Source organism: Panthera onca, chromosome A3 (genome assembly GCF_046562875.1).
Source record: "Panthera onca isolate mPanOnc1 chromosome A3, mPanOnc1 haplotype 2, whole genome shotgun sequence".
NCBI classification, from domain to species: Eukaryota; Metazoa; Chordata; class Mammalia; order Carnivora; family Felidae; genus Panthera; species Panthera onca.
This window is the reverse complement of record NC_138341.1, coordinates 88,025,574-88,042,503: the sequence shown is the minus strand read 5'-3', so window position 1 is coordinate 88,042,503 and position 16,930 is coordinate 88,025,574. Positions and strand designations below refer to the sequence as shown.

General features: G+C 36.9%; 1 protein-coding gene across 3 annotated transcripts in view; it reads right to left on the bottom strand.

The window, feature by feature from the left end:
• Positions 1-9,173: 9,173 nt before the first annotated feature.
• The window catches only part of GCC2 (GRIP and coiled-coil domain containing 2), a 66,596-nt gene continuing 58,839 nt past the window's right edge, over positions 9,174-16,930 (bottom strand). For 2 of the 3 annotated variants that reach the window (XM_078444333.2, XM_078444332.2), the window contains exon 23: positions 9,174-10,170. In XM_078444333.2, the coding sequence (XP_078300459.1) occupies positions 10,094-10,170 (77 nt within the window). In that variant the 3' untranslated portion in view covers positions 9,174-10,093. Of the gene's footprint in view, positions 10,872-16,930 lie in introns of all 3 variants that reach the window. The other variant, XM_060610204.3, reaches the window with a different exon arrangement.

Here is a 16,930-nt window from a genome sequence, read left to right as displayed (position 1 = left end):
CTTAAACCGATATGTTCACAATTTTGAATTTCAGCATGTAATCGTGATAAAATTAAAAAAAATTAATGCTTATTTATTTTGAGAGAACACGAGCAGGGGAGGGGCAGAGAGAGAGGGAGACACAGAATCTGAAGCAGGCTCAGGCTCTGAGTTGTCAGCATAGAGGCTGAGGTGGGGTTTGAACTCATGAGCTGAGCCAAAGTCATATGTTCAACCGACTGAGCCACCCAGGTGCCCCACATTATAACATTTTAAAATGAGATGCGTTATTATATTTTTTTCATATGTCTTTGAAATCTGGTGTGTATTTTATACTTACAGTATGTCTCAATTTGAAATAACCACATTTTAATCTTTCAAAAATCCACATGTGACTAGTGGCTACTGTATCAGAGCAGTTTTAGAACAACGGAATTCCTTTTAAAATATTTCAGTCATTGTCTATAAGGCAGTTTGAAAGCTTATCTGAATGATTTCCGCTTTTCCAGGAAAGGAAGCAGAAATAGTACAGTCATGAAATTAAGTTAGCTGCATATTTTATGGGTCCCAGGAGAAATATGCAAGCTCAGAGAGAATGATCTCAGTCAGAAACTCAGAATGAATCATATGAATTAAACATTGGACAATGTCCAGTACTCAACATGAGTTTTTAGTTTATAATAGGATCACACTATACCACCAAATGTAGAGATTTTCTAATTATGCTCAGTGTAGGATACATTGTTCTATAGACTACCATAGACCCATACTCAGCAAAAAGTTATATCTCGTTTTTTGGGATTTGTATCTTATTGTAATCTTAAACTGCACTAAAGTGAATATAAACTGTTAAGTTCCTCAGAGTGGGTCTGAATCCTAGCGTCTACTTTGGTTATAAGAGAAGTAGTAAAAGTAGTGCTTTTGTGTATAAACAAGACACTAAAAGCAATCAATGGTGATTAACAGTGCTCTTGCAAAAGGGTAACTCTTTCTAGAACTTGGTATACCACAGTATGATCATTGATCGGCTTATTAGCTGTTTTACACGTTTATAAGTTTTCTAAGCAGTTAAAAAGAGTCCTTTTCAAGTCTGTGGTGGGACTTCAAGCTATCCTCAATCTTTATTCCATTAGCCTTCTATCACCACCTAGCTGTGCAATGAGTAGCACATCCATGCTCACACAAAGCAGCTACAATAATACATCAGTGCTATAGATATACACTATACATATAGTCTAAAGATATACACAGATATAGACATAGATATAGATGATATAGATATAGATATAGATATAGATGTAGATGGATATAGATATAGAAAGTCAGAGAGCTCAGACTTAATGAATAGATCCTTTCCTTGGGAAAATTCATTAAAGTAAATACTGAACGTGAAACTGAAGGGCTTCTTGAGGGAATGTGACCTGGTAATCCAATGGAGTAAGAAAAAGAGCAAAAAGACATAGCCAGTTCTTGATGAGGCCCCCAAAGGATAGCAAACCCTGTATCTAGCCAGCAACAACACTGTTAAGAAAGAGTGAGCACAATGTTTAGAAAAGTTGATCAAAATACAAACAAAAAACACATATTTTCTCTTAAGTTATCATAAAAGATTCAAGGAACATAACTAACAGAATTTGCAATATTATGGGTAAACTACATTTTAAATTGCTTTTGCAAATTAGGAAAGCAGTAACAGGAATGATCCAAATGTCATTTATATTAGTTTTATAAATATTTAATTTTTTATCTATTTATTGTTTATTTATTTTTGGGAGAGAGAGAGAGAGAGAAACCACAACTGGGGGAGGGGCAGAGAGAGAGGGAGACACAGAATCTGAAGCAGGCTCTAGGCTCTGAGCTGTCAGCACAGAGCTGGATGCGGGGCATGAACTCACGAACTGTGACATCATGACCTGAGCTGAAATCAAGAGCTGGATACTTAACCAACTGCACCACCCAGGCAGGCGTCTCTAGGAGTATTTTTACATATAGTTGTTGTGAGTGTTAATTTTATGTCATCTTGACTGAGACACGGATGCTTATGTATCTGTTTAAATATTATTCTGGTGTGTTTTGAGGGTGTTTCTGGATGAGAGTACCATTTGAATTGGAGGATGGCCCTCCCCAGTGTAGGTGGGCCTCGTCCAGTCCACCAGAGGCCAGAGTAGAACAAATGGCAGGGTAAGGGAGAACTCATTTTCTCTACCTTCTTTGAGCTAGCTGGGGCACTGGTCTTCTGCATTTGGGCTGCAAATTACATCACTGGCTCCCCTGATTCTCCAGTTTGCAGAAAGCAGATCATGGGACTTCTTAGTTCTGTTTCTCTGGGGAACCTGGACTAATATAGTACTACATACTGAAATAGGAGGAAAAATAGTCACAAAAATCCATTCATTTACTATCCTGAGAAATAATGAGTCCTAATAATCCATTAATTATTGATGTTTTCTATTGATATTTGTTATCCAAGATCAGTAGATTTAGTAAGTACAACAAAAAATAGGCAATAATTATAGATCCTAAAAATATAACTTTAACATCTATTCTGTGTTGATGTGTGTATTGGTCAGCTCCAGCTGCCATGACAAAATACCACAGCCTGAGTGGCTTAAACAACAGAAATCTATTTTCTCACAGTTCTGGAGGGCAGAAGTCCAATTTCAAGGTTCTGGCTGATTTGGTTTCTGGTGAGAGCATTCCTCCTCGCCTGTAGACATCCACCTTTTCACTATGTCGTCACCTGGTCTTTCCTTGGTGTGTAAACGCAGGGAGAAGGAGAGTGAACCCCCGTCTCTTCCTCTTCCTATAAGGACGCCCATCCTATTGGATTAGGTTTCCACCTTTATACTTCATTTAAGCTTACCTCTTTACAGGCCTCATCTCCATATACAGTCACATTGTGGGGGAGGGCTTCCACATGTGGATTTGAGGGGGGCACAATTCAGTCTATAACTATGTGTGTTAGAGCAATATCTCTGGTATCTTTGGATTCCTGTTCATTATGTAAATGTAACATTTACTTGTTTTATTTTAAAGGATTATAAAAGAAAAACATGAATCCCTTGCTCTACTTTTCTGACCCAAGGCCCTCTCTCCAAAAGTACTACTTTCACCTCTTTCAACTTTTCTCTTGGTATTTACTTTCATATTTCTAAATAATATATGGATTTGTTAAATCCATTTTTTATGATTTTTTAGGTTTATTTTTATTAATTTTGAGAGCAGGAGAGGGGCAGAGAGAGAGAGAGAGAGAGACAGAATTGTAGGCTCCACAGTGTCAGGTCAGAGCCCAATGGGGGGCATGAATTCACAAACCATGAGGTCATGACTGAGCTGATGTCAAGAGTCGGATGCTTAACTGACTGAGCCACCCAGGGGTCCCATTTTTTATCTTTTTGATTTGCTTTTACATGAGGTGGGAATTTAGGAACTTTGTGTCTCCTCACTTCACCCATACCCATTCTTCCAATATAACATTCTAATATTTTGCAAATAGTGTTTTGACTTTGTATTGTTATCCAGTGAGCCAAAAGTGTACTATGCCTATATCTTCTTTGTCATTCACCTTTTAGTGTTTCCTAAAGTTAACATTGACTCCCCCCGCCTTCCTAGTTTCCTATTTACATTTCACTAATTCTCTAAGAACTTTCTATTCTTTATTCAATTTTTAGTAACTTAAACATTTAAAAAAGTTTTTAAAAATTTAAATATAACCAACAAACAGTGTTATATCAGTTTCAGGTGCATAATACAATGATTCAACAATTCTATACATTACTCAGTGCTCATCGTTATAAGTGTACTCTTTATTCACTATCACCTGTTTCAACCAATACCCCCTCCCACCTCCTCTCTGATAACCATCAGTTTGTTCTCTGCATCTCTGTGGTTACTACAGCATTATTTACATTGGCCAAGATATGGAAGCAACCAAAGTGTTCATCCACAAATGAATAAAGGAGATGTGATACACACACACACACACACACACACACACACACACATACTGGAATATTCCTCAGGCATAAAAAAAATGAGATCTTGCCATTTGCAACAACATGGATAGACCTAGAAGGTATTATGCTTGGTGAAATAAGCCAGAGGAAAAAAATCCCATATGATTTCACTCATATGTGGAATTTAAGAACAAAAACAAATGAACGAACAAAGAAAAAACAGACAAATTAAAAAAAGGACTCTTAAATTTTTAGTAACTTTTTGTTATGGAAAATTTCAAACACATACAAAAATGGTGAGAATACTACTGTATATACTCCAGCCTCCATTATTAAGCTTCAAATCTCAACTCTTATTTCAAGGAATGTAAGGTTAGTTTAATATCCAAAAGCCAATCCATGTAATAATATACCATATTAATAGAATAAAAGACAAACCCTCATGATTATCTCAAAAGAGACTGAAAAACTATTTGACAAAACCCAATAGTCTTTCATGATCAATTACTCAACAAACTAGGAATAGAAATAAACTTTCTCAATCCGATACAAGGCATCTATGAAAGTCTCACAGCTGACATCCTACTTAATGGTGAAAGACTGCATGCTTTCCTCCTAACATCAGGACGATAGGGATGTCCTCTTTTGTCACTTCACTTTGACATTGTGCTAGAGTTTATAGACAGGTGATTAGGCAGGAAAAAATAAATAAAAGGCATAAAAATAGGAAAGGAAGGGGTAAAACTATCTTTATTTGTGTATTACATGATCTATGGAATATAGTTACCTATATTCCTGTGGAATCCACATACAGATAGCTACTGGAACTAATAAAGAATTCAGTGTGGTTACAGGATAGAAGATCAGCATACAGAAAATCAATTAGATTTCTATATATAAGCAATGAACAATCCAAAAATGAAATTAAGAAAACAATTCAATTTACAATAGCATCAAAAGGAATGAAGTATTTAGGTATAAATTTAACATTTAAATGCAAGACTTGTATACTGAAAACTACAAAATATTGTCAAAAGAAATTAAAGCAGATCCAAAGAAATGGAAAGATACCCTATGTTCATGGGTTGGAAGACTAAATATTGTTAAGAAGGCAATGTTTTCCAAATTGATTTATAGACTCAACATAAACCCCATCAAAATCCCAATTTGTGTTTTTGCAGAACAGACAAACTGATCCTAAAGTTCATATGGAAATGCAAAGGATCTGGAAGAGACAAAAAATCTTGAAAAGAAAGAGTAAAGTTTGAGGAAACACACTTCCCCCTTTCAATCTTACTGAAGAACTGCAGTAATTAAGACTGTGTGGGATGGGCCTAGCTGCAGACATACAGGTCAAGGAACTAGAACTGAGAGTTAAGATATAAACCCTTACTTTTATGGCAAATGATTTTCAACAAAGATGCCATGACAATTCAATAGGGAAAGGACCAAGTTTTCAATAAATAGTGCTGGGACAAATGGATGACAACATGCAAGAGAATGAAGTTGGACTCCTTCCTGTATCATATTAAAAAGATTAACTCAAAGCGAATCAGAGACCTAAATGTAAGAGCTAAAACTAGAACACTCTTTTAAGAAAACATAGGAATAAATCTTTGTAATTGTTGGATTAAGCAATGAAGTTTGGATCTGACATCAAAAGTACAGGGGATAAGCAAAAAGTAGGTAAATTGAGACTTCATCAAAATGAAAAACTTTTGTGCTGCAAATGAGTCATCGAGAAAGTAAAAAGACAAACCACAGAATGGTGGGAAATATTTGAAAATAATATGTCTGATAAGAGATTTATATCCAAAACTGTATATCACATAAAGTTGTATGTAAAGAACACTTACAATTAAATAATAAAAAGACAAATCATCCAATTTTTAAAATGGGCAAATAATTGAAACAGGGCATTTTTCCGAAGAAGAAATACAAAGCACATGGAACACACTTTTTTAAAAAAAATATTTATTTATTCTGAGAGAGAGAGAGAGAGAGAGAGAGAGAGAGAGAGAGAATGAGAATCCCAAGCAGGCTCTGCACTGTCAGCACAAAGCTCAATGCAGGGGTCTATCTCATGAACCTTAAGATCATGACCTAAGGCGAAATCAGGAGCTGGATGCATAACCGACTGAGCCACTTAGGGGCCCTGAAACACACTTTTAACATCATTAGTCATTAGGGAAATATAAATCAAACCACAGTGAGATATCATTTCATATCCACTAGGATGGCTATATTCAAAAAGACAGATAAGTTTTGATGAAGGTGTGGGGAAAATGAATCCATACCTTGTTGGTGGGATTGTAAAGTGGAGTAGTCCTTTAGAAAAGTTTGGCAGTTCTACAAATAAACATACAGTTACTATATGATGCAAAAAGTTCCACTCCAAGGTATGTACATGTACCCAAGAGAACTGAAAACGTATATCCACACAAAATCTTGTATGCAAATTTTCATAGCAGCAATATTCTTAATAGCTAGAAGTTGGAAATACTCAAATGCCTACCAACTGATGAATATATAAAACATAACATGTCATAGAAGGGATTAGTTTTCAGCAGTAAAAGGGATGATGCATGCTACAATGCAGAGGACCTTGAAAACATTATGCCAAGTGAAAGAAGTCAGTCACAGAAGATCACACACATGATTCTATTTATATGAAAAGCCTATCATAGGCAACTTGATAGGAAGTAGATTAGTGTTGTCAAGGACTGAAGTAGGCTAATGGAGGAGTGACTGCCAATGGGCAGGGAGTTCCTTTTAGGGGGTAATAAAAATTTCTAAACTCAGATTATGGGGATGATTTTGCAACCCCGTAACTGTACTAAAACCATTGAATTGTACACTTCCAACAAGGGAATTTTATGATATGTAAATTATATCTCAACAAATGTGTAAAAACCAAAACACAATGTATAAGTGATGTCAGAAAAAAAAAAGATGTATGCTTATGGAGTGCATTGAGTGAAAATGAGTAGATAAGAAAACAACTTTCAACTCATTGTCAATCCTCTTTCACTGTCACCCTCACCCACTCTTCTCCTCCCATAATACTTTGGATCAAATATGATTTCAACTGTAAATATTTCATCATGTTTTAAAAGTAATTCTTTTAAAACACAGACTCATCATCAAAACTAAACAAATTAAACATATTTCCTTTAGGTGCTCCTAAAAAGCAAGAGGTGATTATTTTTTTTATTAAATTTTTTTTTTAATGTTTATTTTTGAGAAAGAGAGAGAGACAGAGCACGAGCGGGGAAGGGGCAGAGAGAGAGGGAGACACAGAATTCAAAGCAGGCTCCAGGCTCTTAGCGGTGAGCAGAGCCGACACAGGGCTCAAACTCATGAACTGTGAGATCATGACCTGAGCCAAAGTCAGATGCTTAACCAACTGAGTCATCCAGGTGCCCCAAGCAAGAGGTGATTATTACAGGCATGTGCAGGTAAATGTTACATTCACTTGTTGATTAATTAAATAACTTACTCATTAAGCACACTTTAGTGTTATGTGCCGTGCACTTAAGTAAGAACTGGGCACAAAAAGAAAAGTGAATTGGTAAACCTTTTTTCAGGCTGAGGAAGTAGGAAGATAACTTCCAAAAGGGGGAATTAACATTGGAGTGCCCACACTGTGCTGGGGTGATTATGTCATTTAATAACTCACGATTGTGTAATTTGTTGTCTTCCTCTTGCAGATAAACAGATGGGGTCTCAGAACCGTCAAGAATGGGCCCCGAGCCAGTCAGTAGTAAAGCGGACATTCTGTCCAGATCTAAGTGTAGAGTTTCTCCTCTCGTCACTGCACTGTGTTCCAGACACCTGATAGTCACTCTCGAAGCACATGTAGAAGTTTGCTGAGGATGCAGGGACATGGTCTAGAATCCACTGTACCTGTCTCAGGCATTAGAGCAGAACTGAAGTCTCCCAACGTTCTCACCCCATATGTATTACCTCTGCCTGTCAGCTTAGCCTTCTTTGTGCTTTCTAGGTGAGCTTTCCTTGCTCTTTCTGGGCCTCCCAGAGCTCCTGTCTTTGTCATAATTCGAGTTACACAGAAATGCGGACTTGACTCTGTAGTACCAAATCCACATCATTGAATCTAATCAGTTTCGCCTGGGTTAGGGCTCTGTGCCTGGTTCAGTTGATTCTGGTTGGGCCTATGGTTGCCTCCTGGTATGGTGGTGGGGCAAAAGTTCCCAGTGAGAGGCAGGGGTGGAGAGGATTGTTGTCGTCTTCAAGTCTAGGCAGACATTTGGAGCGGTAACCACTAAGGGTTCTAAGTGAGCTCACCTCAAAGGGAAGCTGGGGTGGTCATCTACATTATTGAAACTGAAATCTTATTTCTTCACCATATTAATATTGAACAATATTCAGTGTTCTATTCATATGCACCTTGCTATTTTTTTTTAAAGTAACAATTTGAAGGCCATGTAATCACATTTTGAATGCAGGAGGAAAAGATTTTTCTGCTATATATAACTTATGCATAAATAACCAAATCCTTTTTAACACTCATGGGTAAAAATTAGCTCAAAGACACCTGCAAAGTTGTATCAGGTTGTTTTACCTAGTGTGTATTCATTTTGAAATAATAGCTGATTTTCAGATAACCAAATCAAAACAGACTAGTCTTAAACCAAATTGCAACCTACATTCCAACTTACTCATAGTACGAGTACTTTTTTTGTGTCACCAAATACCAAATTGTGTCTTTATTGGAAATTTCACATTCCTCAATACTATGTATTTCCAGTGACATCATTAGCTAACATGGGGCTTAAAAAGAACACAAAACGCTGCATGTCTTTCCAAGCCTTAGCTTTGCTAGTAAGCAATTCAATTATACTTCTGCCAAAGTTTGTTTAAAGGAATGTAATTGTGAAAGTTTGTTTAAAGGAATATAATTCTTGATCTTACACAGCTTGGAGCATAAGCAAATCTCACTGTATACAAGAGAGGCCTACATCACAGAGGAGGCTGGAACTTGAGAGGTGCCCAAAGTAAGGCTAAATGTGGCTCCCGGATCCAGCTGGAAGGTAGATGTCAGACATGGAAGGTATCATGGCTACACTTTATGCACCAAAATGTCAGTTCTCTCAAGCAAATGACATTCTAGGTCCCAACTGTCTGAAGAAAGCAGTGAAGGAATTTGCAATGCCAATTCATGGACTAAAAAACCCCAAAGAGACAGTGTCTAACAGAAAAAGAGTAGGCATAAAAATATAATATGCAGTTAAATATATTTAATAGAAATATTAAAATAATCATTACATTTCCTCTCATTGCTGAAGCCATGAAAGAATATCACTTTTGCAATCAAAGTAATAATTTTTTTATCATGCAAAAAGGTATTTTTGTTATTACATTCATAAGTAGAGACTGTATTTCAAAACAAGTTTATATAGACTTCAAAAAGGCCTAGACTTAAAGTGAAATTTATTTAAATACTAGTAGTTACATAGTATGCTGCTGGCATACACATCTTCACAGTTCATAAAGTAAAAAAGCTAAACTTTTAAAGTCAGCTCTGAAATGGATGTATTTTCATTAATACATTCACTAGTTAAGTCTGTTCTTCTAAAACAGGAGGAAAGACAGAAATAGGAGATATTCTTTAAAGAACAAACTCAACATGTCAGCAGCAAATTTCAGTTAAATTAAATTGGAAACAAATGTTCTGAGTAACCAAAATATAAAGTCAGTTCACCAGCTGAGACTGAAAATTAGGGTATAAATTGGAAGGCTTAAGAGAACTCTACAGAGCATACTGTGTGGTGATTTTTCCATCAAATAAATATTAAAAATGGAATTCTTAAATTTATGATTTAGGAACACAATTTTGATCTAGTCTATAAAATATACTCAGAGGAATCAAAGGCAGGTACCACCACCACCTAAAGTTATTCACAAGACCTGTGGAACCATGACCCTGGCCTCTAAGGTGTCTTCCTGAAGCTCCTTGTGATGGAGTTCATGGAATGGCATGTCTGCTGGGCCACGGGAAGCACCACTCTCATATTAGATACAATGCTAATAACAGAGTCAATGTGCTGATAAGTTTTTATTAGGGGAGATGGAAAGAATTCTCAAAACAGATTCATGGCTTAAAAGTGGATGAGTCTCCTCAAGAGCCTGGAGACATATCATGAAATCACCCCGAGGTAATGAGCTTGGTCCCCTACGTTCATGTTCCGTGTCACACCAGCCAACGGTAGAGTCTCTAACAACATAATGAGTTTTGAGATAATATACTTTAGGGGAAAAAAAGGACAGTTCATTTTAAAGTAATTAAAGTGTATTTTAGTTTCATAATTAACTGCACATATTTGCTTTATAATCTCTTAATAAACATGTCAACTTTACCAATAAAGTATTTTCCTTCATATTCTAATTAACAAGTTTTCTTTAACAATTTATAATAATAATCCATCTGCAAGTCTGATCTTGCAATAAACAGTCTTGTAACATTATTTTAAAAACCTAAATTCCAGTTGGTACTGTACCAAAATTTAACTTCAAAATTCACAGTACTGCCCAGAAACAGGCGGGTCCTGAGGTTCTACAGAAGAAGGGAGTGACTTCGTTCTTGGTGTTTTCATCTGGTAGCACACATGGGAGGTCACAGAGTCAAAGGGCTGTGGACTGGTAACAACACTTCAGGCTGCTGTACTTACTTCATACTTTTACTTCAAGCGGAGACTTTTAAAATACATCTGACATAGGTATGTATAAATATATGTAGATGTGAATATATACACACACTATTGGACAAAAGAATGACAGCAATGTATGTGAAACTTTTTTGCCAAATGGATTCTATTTGGTAAATAAATAATGTTTTCCTGTCAATCTATCGCAGTCCAGACCAACTATGCAGATAGGATGCCCAGCCAGAGGAACGAGAAGCATTTTCTTCCTCACCTTTGGAAAGTTAAAAAAGAAAAAAAAAGGCATTAATCTTTTCATACCATACTTTGACATTACAAGTATGTTCTTGAACTTTCAGTATTTGCTTTCTCCATTAGACAATTCCAAAATAAACTCCCCAGCACAACTAAGTATTATTTACAATAAGGGGAATTTTTACATTCTTTTAAAACAGAAGCCTTACATAACTTAGAATCTAAACCCAATAGTTTTGTGTTAAACCTCAAAATGAAACCAAGACAAACAAAAAATCATTGTTTTTAATCATTTTTAAAATTTTTTTTTAACGTTTATTTATTTTTGAGACAGAGAGAGACAGAGCATGAACAGGGGAGGGGCAGAGAGAGAGGGAGACACAGAATCTGAAACAGGCTCCAGGCTCTGAGCTGTCAGCACAGAGCCCGACGCGGGGCTCGAACTCACGGACCGTGAGATCATGACCTGAGCCTAAGTGGACGCTTAACCGACCAAGCCACCCAGGTGCCCTGTAATCATTTTAAAATCAAATACACTGAGGTATGATTTACTCATGGTAAAATTCATCCTTTTTAGGTATAACACCACCATCCCTACCTTTTTGCCTTTTCTAGAAAGTCATAAATTTAATTACATTGTGTATCTTTGGAGTTTGGTTCCTTTCACTTAGGAGGATGCATTTGAGAATTGTCCATGTTCTGTGTGTATCTGTAGTTCATTCCTTTTTACTGCTGAGTAGATTCCTCTGTGTGGCTGTACCAGACTAGTTTGTTTTATTCATTTACCAGTGAAGGATATCAGCTGTTTCTATTTTTTTCCAATTTAAAATAAAACTGCTAAAAACATTTGTGCATGGGTTTTTAATTTTATCATTTATTGAGAAATGATCTGCATACTGTAAGATTCACCCTTTTAAAGTGTATCATTCAGTGGCTAGGTTTGTGCAGTTTGTTGTGTGAACAAAGGCTTTCATTTCTCTTGGATAAATACCTCTGAGTGGGATTGTTATTATACAGTAAGTATGTTTAACTTTATAAAAAAATGCCAAACTTTTCCCAGGGGATTATATCATTTTGTATTGAGTGTTCCAGTTTCCTTTTATCTTTTTTATGATCAACACAAACAAATCCTGTCTTAAAATTCAGAAAAATTCTGGGCTTCCAAGAAAATTTCAGACAAGGCCTCCTTTATTGTTGTCTTCTTACTATGACTTGAATATTAATATATATGATTTGCAAGTTTTACAACCTTAAAAAAAGTGAACCCCTCTTCTTATTACATGTCCTTTGCCACCTTCCCACTTCTCCCCAAAAGTGATGACTATTAAATTCAGTATACTCTCTCCCAGATGCTATTCTGTGTTTTCAAGCATGTATAATGTATCACAAGTGGATCTCATGCAGAAAGGCATTTTCAAAATTTTAAATAGAGGAACTTTATTTTATTATTATTTAACCTTTAAAAAAATATTTATTTTTGAGAGAGAGAGAGACAGAGTGGGAGTGGGGAGGGGCAGAGAGAGACGGAGAGAAATCCCAAGCAGGCTCCACACCGTCAGCACAGATCCTGCCGTGGGACCGGAATCCCCAAACTGTGAGATCATGACCTGATCTGTGTCTCAGATCTGGCAGGACTCTGCCCCGTGCAGACAATGTTCTGGGCAGCTTTTTTTTTTTTTTTTTTTTTTTTAATGTTTATTTACTTTTGAGAGAGACAGAGACAGAATGCAAGTGGGTTAGGGGCAGAGAGAGAGGGAGACATAGATCCGAAGCAGGCTCCAGGCTCTGAGCTGTCAGCACAGAGCCTGACGCGGGGCTCGAACTCACAAGCCATGAAATCATGACCTGAGCTGAAGCCGGCTGCTCAACCAAATGAGCCACCCAGGCACGCCTGGGGCAGCTGTTCTTCTCTGGTAAACAAGGACCACAGAAAGGCTGAGATAGGGTGCATTTGCTCCTGCACTGAGTAATTGCTCTCTTCTGATAAAATTCTATGTCCTCTTCAAACCAAATCAGGCCCGTACAGTGAGTATGTGAGTGTTCTCTTCCTGCCAGTCTGGAGATGATCAAAAAAGCTTCACGGTCTTCACCTTTTTTCCTATTGAATTGTTAGCCTTTTTCTTTTTCTTTCTTTTTTTTTTTCTTAATTGAGGTAAAATTGGTTCTTCTATTAGTTTTAGGTATTTTTCCTCTTTACTTACTTCTATACAGTATTAGATTTTGGCAACACTGTACAGTAAGGAACAATACACAGTTCTGCAAATTATAACCTAGTTGGGGAATAAAGATGTAGAGAAGCAACCTTCGCTCTTACTTGAGCAGCTAAGTTGAGATTCTAGTCTTTCAAAGAGAAGTACGATATGACCAACAACCTGCTTACCTCAAGTTGTGGCTCAAGAAGAGAAATCTGCAGCCTGTGAATGGTGCTGGGATCCAACATGAGGGAAGCAGGGGAGTTAACATTTGCACCACATGCAGAGCAACAACCTATGCTACTGAGCAGTATTTCTTCATGTTACTTGTTTGGGGACTAACATAGCACTTTGTGTTGTTTTGCCTTATGTAGAGATGTGACAGGCAGCTTTGAGCAGCTAATGACACTTGCCCATGGGGCGAGTTGGGTCCTTATTGGGTGTTTATTACAAGGAGTTGGACATCACCTGTCAGAGGTAGAAAACCTACTTTATCCCCTAAGTTAATGTTTCTCAAATATTTGTGACCCAGACGCACAGAAAGGCAAACGTCTGTCTGATACAGTCAGACAGAAACCAACATTCACACATATACCCAGGGAACTTCAAGAAACAATTCTTACCCTTATCAGATTCAAGATAGTCTGATGTTTGTCTCATTGTCTCAAATTAAAAAAAATGTTCTGTATGTGATTCACCAAATTAATTTCAATATCCATTAGTGATTACCAACCTGAATGAAAAATATTGGTATAATCTCTACACAAAATCAGAGTATAAACCCTGCTTCAAAGGAGATGAAGGGGGCAAGAGGTACTTGTGTTCTTTGCTCTTATGGTCCCATTCCTTTCACTGTCAGGAAGAGCAGCCCTCAGACCCTCTCTTCTGGTACTCCGGACATCTGTAACGTGGTCTATTGTTTCCAAGTCTTGGTAAATGTCCTTGGTAAATGTCCTTTTCCGTAGTGTGGTGACAGGTTTCCTGTGCATGGCATTCCTTCTTGTATCTCCGACCTTCCACTTAACTTTTCCTTATACATGAAGTACATAGTTGAGCATTTCCAATGGAGGTGAATTCTTGGAAGTTTCTATCAGAAAAGATCTTGAGAAATATTTTCTCAAGGTTCACAGTTATTGTTTTTTTTTTAATGTTTATTTTTGAGAGTGCATGTATGCGCAGGAGCAGGGGAAGGGCAGAGAGGTGAACAGAGGATTGGAAGCTGACTCTGCACTGACAGCAGACAGCCTGACGCGGGGCTTGAACTCATGAACTGTAACATCATGATCTGAGCTGAAGTTGGACGCTTAACTGACTGAGCCACCCAGCTGCCCCAAGGTTCACATTTATATCTTATAGCATGCGAAAGACAGTACTCCACCAATCACAGAAAAGTACACTGTGAGCCTATCACTCCTTTAAAGGTAATGAGGTAATGGGTCTTCTTTTGAGACTTTTCTCTATTCTTTTAGTGGGCATTTTCACTTTTATGTGAAGAGGTACACTTCCTTTTATTTATCCTACTTGAAATTGTATTGAGATTTTTCAAATGTGTGGAGGGATGTCCTTCAGCAGCTCTGAAAAATTTTTAGCCACTCTCTTCAATACCATCTCTACCTCATTCTTTCCTGTCCTCTCCTTCTAGAACTTCAATTATTAAATATATGTTAGATGTCTTCATTCTATCCTCTACATCTGTTACTTTTCTGGTTTTTTTCCCTCCATTGTGTTTCCATGCTGAATTCTGAATGATTCCTTCTGACCCATCTTCCAGTTTAATAATTCTCGCTTAAGCTGTATCTCTAGCTGCTGCCAGACTACAGCTGTTTTTAATTCAATTTTTATAAGTTTTCTTTTGTTTGTTCACATAGATAAGAGATAAGTGAATAATCTTTATAACGTATAGTAGTTTAGGGAATTTTCGTATACGTTTACGGGACTTAGCAAAAAACCTGTATTAGAGTTCTGGGTTTCTAATGAACTTCTTATATATACCCTGTTGGGATGATCACTAACATCTGTGTTATCAGAACCCTTAAGTTAGTCTTTTTGAGATCTTTTAATCAACAGGCCCTCAACTTACAGGAGCCACTTGAATGTAACACCTACATAACATTAAATATCTGGGCCTTAAAAGAGACTGTTAGATATGCTAAGTATTTTGAGATCATTTCATTGAAGTATGTTTTAATTTAAAAATACACGTCATTCCTAAAGTCCTGGTTAATTTTACAATGAAAAAAATAGTTTTAACTTTGGTAGAATAAACAAAAAGTAATATATAAAAGCAAATTTATTATCAGAATAACTAAATTACAAAAAATGTACATTATGTATTCTTATTTTGGTTCTTGTGACAAAAATACAATTGTAGCTAAGGTAATGTGCCCTACAATTAGCAGAACTGAGGTTACTTGAGAATCTTCCTCCCTCATCATTACTCAGATATATTGTAAGACAACATTTTAAAAGAAACAATCAGCACTATGTATGAAGTATTTCTGCAAAACCAAAACCAAACAAACAAACAAACAAACAAACAACAAACCCCGAATCATATCAGTCCTCTAGATCAGGGGTTCTCAAGGTATGGTCACCAGACCAGGTCCCCAGAGCATCAGTATCATCTGGGAACTTGTTAAAAATGCGAACTCTTGAATCTATTGAATCAGAAACTTGGTGGGGAGGGGGGTGTCCAGCAATCTGAGTTTTAATCATTGCACCAGATGATTCTGATACCTGGCCAATTTTGAGCACCACTCTCCAGCATTACCAGTTTAATCAGGACTTCTAGGGAATAGAAGAACATGTTAAAGAGCACCAACATGAGGTAAACCAGTCAAAAGTGGGACAACTGGACATTCCGGGCTTACTGACACAATGTCTCAGAAATTATACAACATTACCTATGAGGTATTTTTTGTTTCCCACCCCACCCATTTACACCTGGATCTAATCAGAGATCTAACTTCCTATTTATAGGCAATAATGGAATCAGTTAAATGCTATCTCCAAGTGCCAAATTCAGAACTGAGCTTCTGTAGGACAAATGACCAGTTTCTTCAAATAATAATCGACATACTACAAAAAAGAACATGGAAATACTATAGATAATAACAATAAGACAGAGCTTAAGGGACATCAACCAGATGCAGTGTGTGAGCCCTATTTGGGATGGTGTAGAAAGACATCTGTGATAATGGGAACACTGAGGGTGAACTTGGTGTAGACAGCAGAGGGGTCCAATACACAGCAAATATTTGCTGGGGAAATCATATGATGTGTGGAACTTGTTTAAATCTCTAGCTCTGCTCTTCCCCTGTCAAAAGAAGTCTGACCATGAGTTGAAAACTGTTAAAGATGACTGAGAACTATAAGGGACATGACAGTATTCTGCCTGCATGCTTGAAAGGGTCAGTGATAAAAACATTTGAAACTAACAAAAATTAAACCATGATCCTTAAGACGCAGTCTTAAGTCAGGTAACTACAGCAGCTGTATGTGCATCATTTTAAAGGAGTTAATGAAATCACAGTATTAAATCTATTTGATAGAAAATCTAAACTCCAAACACAGGACAGCTTTAAAGCTGAATGTTCCTTAAGAAATAGACTGTTGGGTATGATATGGACCAAGTGTTGAGCCATATCATTGCTGCCTTGAGACTCTTTGGGGGAGAAGAGGTAAAGGTGGACATGAAGCAAGAAAGACTAAACCAACACAAGTTAAAAAAAAAGTATGATATAAAATAAAACCACATTCTTTGACAGAATTCAATGCTAGAATTACAAGTCCACTATTCAAAAGATCTAACTAAACACTGTATTGTATTTTGATGCATCTTAAAATTACATAATGTTACCTTTTCAAATCTAGTCACAGGTTACAC